The sequence below is a fragment of the Eufriesea mexicana genome, unplaced genomic scaffold (genome assembly GCF_001483705.2).
Source record: "Eufriesea mexicana isolate 0111107269 unplaced genomic scaffold, ASM148370v2 scaffold9443, whole genome shotgun sequence".
Classification (NCBI taxonomy): domain Eukaryota; kingdom Metazoa; phylum Arthropoda; class Insecta; order Hymenoptera; family Apidae; genus Eufriesea; species Eufriesea mexicana.
This window is the reverse complement of record NW_016917158.1, coordinates 53,494-63,515: the sequence shown is the minus strand read 5'-3', so window position 1 is coordinate 63,515 and position 10,022 is coordinate 53,494. Positions and strand designations below refer to the sequence as shown.

General features: G+C 40.1%; 1 protein-coding gene and 1 long non-coding RNA gene across 2 annotated transcripts in view; one reads left to right on the top strand and one right to left on the bottom strand.

Annotated features, from left to right (window-relative positions):
• The first annotated feature begins 978 nt into the window (after nucleotides 1-978).
• Nucleotides 979-10,022, top strand: part of mlt (tubulin folding cofactor E like protein mlt) — a 12,808-nt gene continuing 3,764 nt past the window's right edge. Inside the window, exons 1-5 of the mRNA XM_017907941.1 lie at nucleotides 979-1,362; nucleotides 7,527-8,540; nucleotides 8,965-9,134; nucleotides 9,463-9,571; nucleotides 9,780-9,884. Coding sequence (XP_017763430.1) covers nucleotides 7,539-8,540; nucleotides 8,965-9,134; nucleotides 9,463-9,571; nucleotides 9,780-9,884 — 1,386 coding nt within the window. The 5' untranslated portion in view covers nucleotides 979-1,362; nucleotides 7,527-7,538. The remainder of the gene's footprint in view (nucleotides 1,363-7,526; nucleotides 8,541-8,964; nucleotides 9,135-9,462; nucleotides 9,572-9,779; nucleotides 9,885-10,022) is intronic.
• On the bottom strand, nucleotides 1,731-3,542 carry LOC108553146 (uncharacterized). The gene is made up of 4 exons (XR_001890611.1): nucleotides 3,249-3,542; nucleotides 3,075-3,105; nucleotides 2,273-2,456; nucleotides 1,731-2,118 (listed from the first exon to the last, which is right to left on the bottom strand). It is a non-coding gene; the product is annotated as an uncharacterized LOC108553146 (long non-coding RNA).

Genomic DNA, 10,022 nt, shown 5'->3' with positions numbered 1-10,022 from the left:
TATATATATTTATATATTTATAAATTATATATTTATAAATAAATATATATATATATATATATATATATACAGGAATACATGTATGTAATGTCGTAATGTGTAATTATACGTGTATGTATGATCTGTAATTGTGATCTAATAGTAATCAATTGCGATGTATACAATGTGACAAAAGAGAAAGGACACAAATGATTGATTAAGAAAGGCAAACTGCTCTTTGATACATATGTATTATAATTTCGCAAACAAGGGTCGTATAAATGACAATTTCCGAGGAAATAGAAGCAAATGTAATACTGTTAGCTAATGGTATTATTGATAAATTCTATGTATCAATAAATAATATGATATTGTTTAAGGGACGAAATTGGGTTAACGATAAATCGATTATTTCATAGGAGTCTCATTACTAAATTTACTAATCGTAATTACATTACCAACAACTTCGTTTAATTTTCCTCCTTTCCTTTTGCTTCTACTAGCGTTTATACATTTTATATAAAAAAATTCATTTGTAATCCATTCTTCATTAACTTTTAATCCTCATTCGAATAACTACGTATTATATGACCAAAAATAACATGTCTTTATGATACTAGTATGGTTGTTCGACGTTTCGGTAAGTTGAGTTATATGTATCATCGATAAATTACAGATCCACGTTTCGTAATTAATGCATCTATGATATTCTCTTTCCATTACGTTAATCAGTTCCTTTTCCCTTGACAGCGAAATTTCTAACTCGCCTTATTTGGGTTATTTAATCAAACATTCCTGTAACATTGGGAATTATAAATGAATAGTACAAAAATCGCAATGCTGTATAAATATCACGCAGAGACCTTATTAACCGAAATTAAATATCACTAACGATTATGATATTACATGTTAGTTAGGTATTTTTTATTTTATGTATTGTTTTAATTTCGCAATGCAATATGACAATACGGTACTGTCCAATGCGGTTCACCAATTGGTTGAGCATGCAAGGCCACGTGATGGTCTGGAAGAAATGCGCCTGCGTAGTGTAGTGAGCGTGTGCGGGAAGAGTGGATCGAGCTCCCGCCACCTCTACCGCCGTAACTAGTAGTGTGGCTCAGCTGTTTCTGTTTACTAAACAAAGGAGCCAGAAATCAGTTCAACGGTGGACAGCGAGCGGGGCACGTTCGTGTGTCCGTTAGCGACACCACTTTTTTTTTCTAACCCTTTTTGACCAACCAACAGACCGATCTCGCTTCATGATCGCAGACAAAAATCGTGAGTGCATCTAACCAGGATATTTCTCGGAGACTTGTCAATTGCTAACCACCGAATTCCCGAGTGATATCGGAGGACTAAAGCACATAGCAAGACGAGGAAACAGTGAGTACTTGTATTGTTTTTTCCGAAATACGAAGTAATATCGTATCTGTCATTCAGTAGCAAGGTGATCCTTGACCCGATTTCTTCGTGATATTCTTATACTGCGTCTTCATTCTCTTCTCATGCAATCTTTGCAAACTTGTGCATGATCGATCCATCTAACATGCAATGTAACAAACGTTTTCCTCTCTTTGTATAACTAAATAGTCTAACAAACTTTCTAATTGTTCTTCAAACTTGCATTCCTGTTACAAGTGTTGTATATTAAAAGATATGTATTCGATATGTCAAAGGTACAATTCAAACATGAAGAAAAAATACATTGCTTTAAAATAATCTAATTTTTTCGAGAATTTTCATTTGGTGGCATAATCGTACGATTTTACATTAGACAGTATTTTGCTACGCGTTGTATGCTCAAACCTTACATAATCACTATCAGCTGTACACGCACGACAATCTACGCTTCTAAACAGCACGCATTGACAGCTGCTAGTGTCGTATTTTTATTACCGTTATTGTTTCCCGGAATCACTTTCTTATTTCTCCTATTTTTACCGTTGTTTTCAGTTTAATACCTGTATTGTGAAATTTGTTAACCATTTGTTCGTGTTATGTTAGAAGGTTGCCTGATTTATCGCCAGTGGAAGCAATGGTTCATTGGTTATAGGTTATAGGTGTCGTTTGAGTATGTTTCGCAAATACGACTTTCCCGAAAAAAAGCATTCGCACGATATACGTTGGACATTGTGGCAGCTGAAAAAACAAATTGAATATTTTATAAACGTATTTTTATTAACCTTTGCAATATGTTTCGACAGGCATTAATATCTGACGATAGTAGAGCGTAAAAGAAGTTCAAACAAAGAGACACTAATCGTGAGAATTGCGTAGTTCCTTATCTACTAACCTCAAGGCCACCGCAATTGAAAGGAACAGTACTTTAACACGTTTGTTCGGTCATAAGGAAGCGCAAAATTTATGCAGCATTAAACGGTTTTCCGAATAAAAATTTTACGCCATCAATTTCTTGATTCCCAAACATCCACGATAATTATATTCTTTCGTCGTAGTTGTTGAATTGTCATAGTTATCTGCGGAAAATTTCAATTCTTTTGCTTTATGAAACTGATTAGATAAATGTTGATGATAAAGCGTTATTTCCACATTCGTTGAACTATGAGTCATACATTATGTTTCTTGAAAAGATACATTTTTTTTAGAGATTGTTGGTTGAAAATTTTCAAGTAGATGAATTTTGTAGTATTTTATATCCCTGTACATGCTTGCGGAAGATACAGGTCATGTAAACTAAAGCGATTCAGCTCTGGGAATAACGCTTCTGCAACATTTACGATTATAGTCAACTCGTTTTGATGCCGAAAATACTTATATAAATAAACGATTAGAAAGTAACGCGCTTGGACGTATTTTTAATGTGTTTGCAAATGATCAATTTTTAAATCTATTTTTAACTCAAAAGATAATAATTTGTTATAACTAGCCTCCATATCTATAGTATATATATCACGAAATGGGAAGTAGTTACTATGCTTATTTATGTTAATGTAAACGTTACGAATGGTTTTTGTTTTATCAACGAACGCTTTAAAAGAAGCGGGAACTAGCTGCAGTATTTTTTTTCACTATGAGGAAAGTGATTTCTCCGAGTGGATGAATAATCATTTTTTTCCTTTTTAAATGAGATTCACCTGGTAAGTGCGTTTTATACATCGGCTGATTCTGAAAACAGGTTTCGCAGTTAGTAAAAACGAAAACATAAAGATAAAAGAAATATAGTTTTAGGGAAAGTGAGATTCCACGTATTGAAGAAGAAATCGATCAATTCAACCACAGAGATCGTGAGAGGCTGCTATTGAGCTCACGTTAAATCGTTGATCCGTGTCATACGAATGACCAGCGTTACCGAATCGTCGTCGTTATTTCGGAAGGGAGAGGCCCTGGTACTGATGACATGCGTGTATATTCTGGTATAATAAACGGTACTCGATCTTGTCGATTTTCACGCACACGTCGATAATTGCCGTGCACCGATGCGAGACATGCTCTTAAAAACCGAGAAACGAACAAAGAATAGGTGCAATGCGCGCGCAGAGTTTCCCAATCTCGTCGCGTGCGTCCTCTATCTTTCTAAATCGTATCGTTTTCAACCTGTAGAGCGATCTGAAAGAAAAATGACGATTTTAGCAAATATTCGATGTTTCTGTCTCTGAAACATTTTATTATTTTAAGCAGTATGAAAGTCATAGTTATATTTCCCTTCATATTTTTGTTATTCGCTGTGAAGTACACATAACCTTGAATTATTCGATAATTAAAGCGTTTCATCGTGTTATTGGTGGAAAAAGCATGAGCGCGCAATACACATGGCCAATAAGCAATTTAAGAGGATAAAGAAAAAGGTTGGGAAACGCTGTGTGTATTCTCCTCTTGGTTACAATGTGTGTACCCGCTAGAGAGATAGATCTGCTACGCGTGTATCGTAGTAGTATGTCTGTGTGGAGGTATATTGCTATAAGTGCGTGGCTGATATATCTATACACGTGCATAATGCTCGAGCCGTGAGCAGAACGAACGGCAACCTTGGACAGCCGAGTAATATTCCAAGAGGCGGGAGAGCATTTGCGCAGTATACACCAGCCACCAGCGAACTTTCGTCAATATTTCCTTCTACCAGCTTCGCGTCGAGCAAAGAATAGATCTTCATCATCGATTTTCTCGATAGCCTCTTGAATCTAACGGAACATGATCTTCTTCACTACGAAACGGAAATCATATGTTCTATTGTAAAGATCCTTGTATTCTTATTTCCGCCGCAGCCTGGAAAGCATCGTTTATCAGTTTTTATTATTTCCTAACACTCGAATAAAAATCATTACAGGAAAATCGTAGCAGAGATATTTCTCCGATTTGAGAGGGCCTCTCCCCTAAGCTTTTCCGTTTCGTATTTCTCGACAACTTTCTAAGTCTTTAAACCACGTAAGGCTAACGATACAACTATTGCATTTATTCTATTCCATAGTTTTAACACGCAGAGATTCGATATTCTTTGGAAAATGATATTTTCGTCCTCGAAACTAATCAATTATTGGGAAACACCGCACAAACTAACCTAACTTTCCGACTGACCCAGTACTCGACGTCTGCTTGACATTTCGTAACCGCCACTAGCAGCGTATATTTAGCTGTGCGTTACCACGTGTGGAGACCGCGTAAATTCGTTTAATATCGCCAAACTGCCACCGGAACTCAGTGAATCGTCAGCTGTTCAGGCCACTTGCACGCTCGCCCAACTTTAACCTGTTAACTCTATGACCGTTTCCTCCATCTCGTTGAATTTGACTTTCGAAAATTTTGAATTTTCGAATCTTCGATTTTTCAACTTAGTAAATTTTCGACTATTTAAAGTTTGAAAAATTTCCCCCCAAAAATTAAAAACATTACACAATTATATTTTAACCGTTTGCAGCCAGATCGGTGTTTTCAACGGACAGTCGCTTGAATTCAGACGTTATTTTAACGAGTACGAATAGTTCGTACGTAAAATCATCGGTCGAAGAGAAAGTAACTAGTTCGCGTTTAGTATTGTTACTGTGCTTCGATGTTAGACCAGTTAACAAACATTGCAACTATGTGATGCAATGCGCTGCATTGTATAACTTTGCTAAAATCAGTTTGTATATCGGTTGTTGGTTCGAAAATCGCATACTTTCATTTCACTTTTTTCTAACAATTTCATGCATAATTTTCAGATATCAATCGGACAAATGAACCGTTCCTAACTTATATCCTCGACCCCTCCACCTGAAAAGGAAATACTGTGAGGGACCTTCTATGTTTCCAAGTCATCCGGTATCCAGTGACTAATTGCATCGACCTGTTGTTCCGATTTCAGTTGCACCGTCAACAATGGCAACTCCAAATCACACGAACCACGCAATTCGCTGTTAGAATCACTTGAACGCTATAAAATTGACCGATACAGTCAAGGTGTTGAAAACTTTTAAATTAAACGGTAACTTTAAAATTCAAATAAAATACAAATTCTTAACATTTCAGTTAATTGAAACGGTCAACACTGAATTATAGAAGCGAAAAGCGCAGAAATAAGAGGCAACCTCTATTTGCCCTCTGTCGATTGGTTTTCACGACGTAACGCACTAAAATATCCTGCGAACGTGAACCGAAGATATAAAGTCAGCCTCAAGTATCTTCAACAGCTTCAAGTGCTCGTTAATTATATCAGTGTCTATTCAGTTTCGTCATACCGATTAATCGCTATTGTATCCAGCATGCGCTGTCCATTCACTGAACCATTAATTAGTGTACCGAAGAAACCGGTTAATCGAACGTAGTCAGAGGTCAGGATCCTAAACTAGTTGAATCGGTTTTGGAAGCGGTTCGAGCACATCGCTAATAATCTGTCTAGTATGTAGTAACACAGTGCACCACGCTGCTCCTAGTGGGCTTCTCGTTGGCAGACCCGTGCCGGAGAAAGTTAATTTCGCATGGCCGTTGAACCGATATCGCGATTACGTAGGGGAAGCCGGGGAGTATAATGCAACGACTATTATGTCGGTTCACTGCCATGCGTCGAGCGGATCGCAGGGACCTTTGTCTCTCCGCTCTGTCCAGCGATTTTACACGGGGGATGAAACTGTTGCGTGCATTTCCTCCCCCTTATGAGCGAGATAGATAGACAGGACGCTAGTTTTTCTCGAGTCCGGCAGGTTGCTCGCGATGTAACGAGGTAAATTCGCCGTTAGAAAGCGCAAGGCAGTGCAACGGACACATGTACACGTATACACACAGCGGCGAACCATAGTTGAAAAGTTTCGTGTAAATGGAAACGGCACGAGTTGGCCTGTCTCCAAGCAAGCCTCATGAACGCGTTTTTCTTTCGGCCTCTGGCACGTCGGATCTCCGCCAAATTGACGCAACGTTTTCCTCCGGCCGTCGTCGACTCTTGCGATATTCTGTAATCGTTCTCGTCGCAGTTCGTTGCACTTGTACGCATTTAGTTTTTCTTTCTCTCGGTTTTTTCCAGTAGAAACTGCCGCATTCCATTCTATGTAATTCCCGGTTCCTCTTTGCCTTTGTTGTTTGTCATTACGCGTACATTATCTTTCACCTCGTGATTTATTCATCGTTTTACTGTCAGAATTCTGAACCACCCACCTCTGAGGTTGCCATAGCATAAGGAAAAATCGATTTTAAGCGATTCAGGAATCGTATACTTATTTGTAACAACCGATGCAATTTAATGTTTGGTGAAAGTCAAACACGTTTAAATGGGCTCTACCACACCGTTGTAAAGCGATTTCGTCAAACATCCAGCGCGAACTATAGGCTAGGTCTACGTAACCAGCGTTTAGATTGGTTCCCTCGGTGACTTTCAAGACAGAACGGTGGAAAGTCTCATGCCGCTAGAACGTCGAGCGTAAAATTGATCGAAAGAATCGATCAGCGAGAACGAAGACGAGAAATGCTTGGGAATGATCTTTGTTCGAGGAGGTGGGAATAAAACGGATCCCAATTGCGTCGCGGATAGGAGAATCGCGTGGGTGAAGCCCGTTCGGTCGAGGAATCGTTTTCCAGCGACAAGGGAACCGGTACCGGTTTTCCGTTGCGCAAAAAGACAATATTGTGACCTTAACGGATATGGTCAGACCAGATATTCCGTGTGTCCGACGTCGACCCTGGGGATCTGCTCGATCCGTGAGTTTTTTCCGTGCCTCCAACTGCTGTTGCCCCTTTCTTCATTTTCTTCGTTTTTTCTTTTTTTTTCTTCCTTTTCTGGTTAACAAAAGCTACCTTGTGCTCTGCCGCCAAAGACTTCTCTTTGTCTCGTCTCTGTCGAACGGTTTCGCGAGTCGGTTCTTCGTCGAGATGATGATCGGGTCAATGGTGTTACGGTAGAATGGATAGATTAAAGTAAGACGGGGTGTTCCGGGAACAATGGCGTACTTGAGAATTTCTAGAGAACTATGAATGTGAGAAAAATGCGATAATGGCGTAGGAAGTAAGAGTAATGTAGAGGTTCGAATGTAGAAAATTAATTGAGCAAAATTTATGTATATCCGTTAGAGTCAATATACACGTATGGGATACCAAGTGTAATGATCTGTGATGCTCGGTTTCAGAATGCAGTAAGTATGCCGTCGTTGCTGGAAGCACTGGAGCTAAAGTACGGCAGTTCAACGACCGACTGCTCCCTCACGGACGAGGAGACGGAATCGAGCTCGCCGAAGGCCGCCCTCTCGGTCAGCATTTTCATTCCAAAGAAATCACCCCGTCATACGGTGCCTGCGTTGCTGGTGTTGCAGGACTGTGACATCGAGTCCGCTGGAAATGACGCCGAGAAGCTCCGCAATAAATGCAAGAACGTCGAGGAGCTCGACCTTGCGCAGAACAAACTGTCCCAATGGACCGAGGTGTTCGATATTCTGCAGCACATGCCGAAGATCAAATTCGTCAACCTTAGCTTCAATTGCCTGGCCGAGGTCCTCGAGATCAAGCACGGGAGTTACGATCTATTGAAAAATTTGGTTTTGAACGGCACCAGAGTCACCTGGTCGACGGTCCAAGGGCTGATTCATTTGCTCCATAATCTGGAGGAACTCCATTTGTCGTTGAACGAGTACAAGACAGTTGACTTGGACTATCAGATGTCTGAAAACAAGAATACCTCGGTGAAGAAACTCCATTTCACCGGGAATCCCGTTGAAGTGTGGAACGAAATCTCTAAACTTGGCTACATCTTCCCGAATCTGGAGAGTCTCGTGCTAGCAGAGTGTCCGATTAGGTCATTGGCTCTTGTAAACAATAGGAACTCGAACGAGGAGATGTGTCCCAAAAAAGAGACCGAAAATTTGAGCGAAGATAACGAGAATATGAACAGCCTGAACGACGAAGAGAATACGTTGGTAGATGAAAAGGGGAACAGGATACTCAACGAGGGAAAGGTGAATTACGACAGATTCGAGTCGGAATCAGAGTCCAGCGGCACAACCATTAGATCCTCTCATGATCCTTTCAGAAAACTCAGGTTCCTAAACGTGAACGGTACGCTCTTGTCCACGTGGGACGATGTAGAACGGTTAGCCAGGTTTCCGGCGCTGAAATCTCTGAGGATTCAGGGCTGCCCTCTTTTCGAGGTAAAAATGCGTCTGTCTCGCTTATCGTCTTTAAAACATTACTAACATCACATTAGTAAATCGACCAGTTAAAATGATCGATCGAAGGAAGTAGAAAAAGAAAGAAGCCGCCAAGATGTAAAACCGTTAAGACAGATTGATCTAGTATGCGCCACTTCGAGCCAGTTAGTTTTAGCTCTACAGAAGTAAACGTTGGCACGAAATCAACCGGTCTAAACGGACCCGAGTGCACAATTTTTCGAAATAACTTTTTCGCTCTGTTAGACAATTACAATTGCTATACGTTACGTACTTGCTAGCATTAGCTTCAGGAATTCTGTTAGATGTTAATGTAAGCGAAATGTGCAAAACGATATTTTATAAATATAGATACCGTTGTACAATTAAGAGATCTCACAGACTAAAAATTACCGGGTAATTACAGAGTCCTCGAGAATACACTGAACACGAGAGGCGGCAGCTTTTGATCGCCAGACTTCCAAATGTTGAAACGTTAAATGGCGGCGGCGTGATATCCTCTCAGGAGCGCGAGGACGCCGAGAGAGCCTTCATTCGGTACTACATGGACAAACCGGAAGCGGACAGGCCCGAAAGGTGAGCTGTTTTGCGTGATCTTCCACGATGACGTCTCGATTTTTATAGTTTTATTTACATTCAGTTCCCGTTTCTCCATTTCAATTCCATTCTAACGATTTCCATTTTCTTCTTTTAGCCTATGTATTCGCCTAATGTTTATTCTGTTAATGTTCAGATGTTAACTCGAGCATAAATATTTCTGCAACAAGTTCCCGTTCCCATTTCGGTGTATGCTTCGATCTATTCTAGTTTGAACTAGAACCCATAAAGCTATTCTAGTTTCACGGCCATAGTTGTCCCCGGTGGTACGAATCTCCGCTTGACCCTATTCCATCTTCGTTTTCAGGTACTCCGAGCTGGTAGCTATTCACGGAAAGCTGGATCCGCTGGTACACGTTGACCTGACGCCTGAGAAAAGGGTCAAGGTCACGTTCACTTACGGAGACCTGGTTGAGGTAAATTTACCACTTGTTTGAAATCCGATAATTATCTGCGTAGTTTCTGTGATATTATATTTTATCTGCGATTTATTCGGTTTATTTACTCGAGAAAAGAGGAGGGGATAGGTTTACAGAGTTTCAAAGAATTTCGCGAAATCGAGCAAAGAAAGGCGTGGTTCTTCTGCTTTAATCACTGAAAATGCTATAAATGTGGTGCTTGTAGGTTCGATCCATAGACGTGTACAGGACGGTTTTTGAATTGAAAACCAAGCTGGAAACAATGGTGAAAATCCCGGCGAATAGGATGAGGCTCTTTTACGTAGATCAGGTCAGCTAGCCTATCAGCTTTTATCTTATCAGATTCCTTTTTATGCTTTGCAGAACGTTTGGTTTCTTGAAAGACCCCATAAAAAGCACGAAATTGCGATATAAGAATTTTCTTCTCCTTTCCTTGCATCATTCCTGC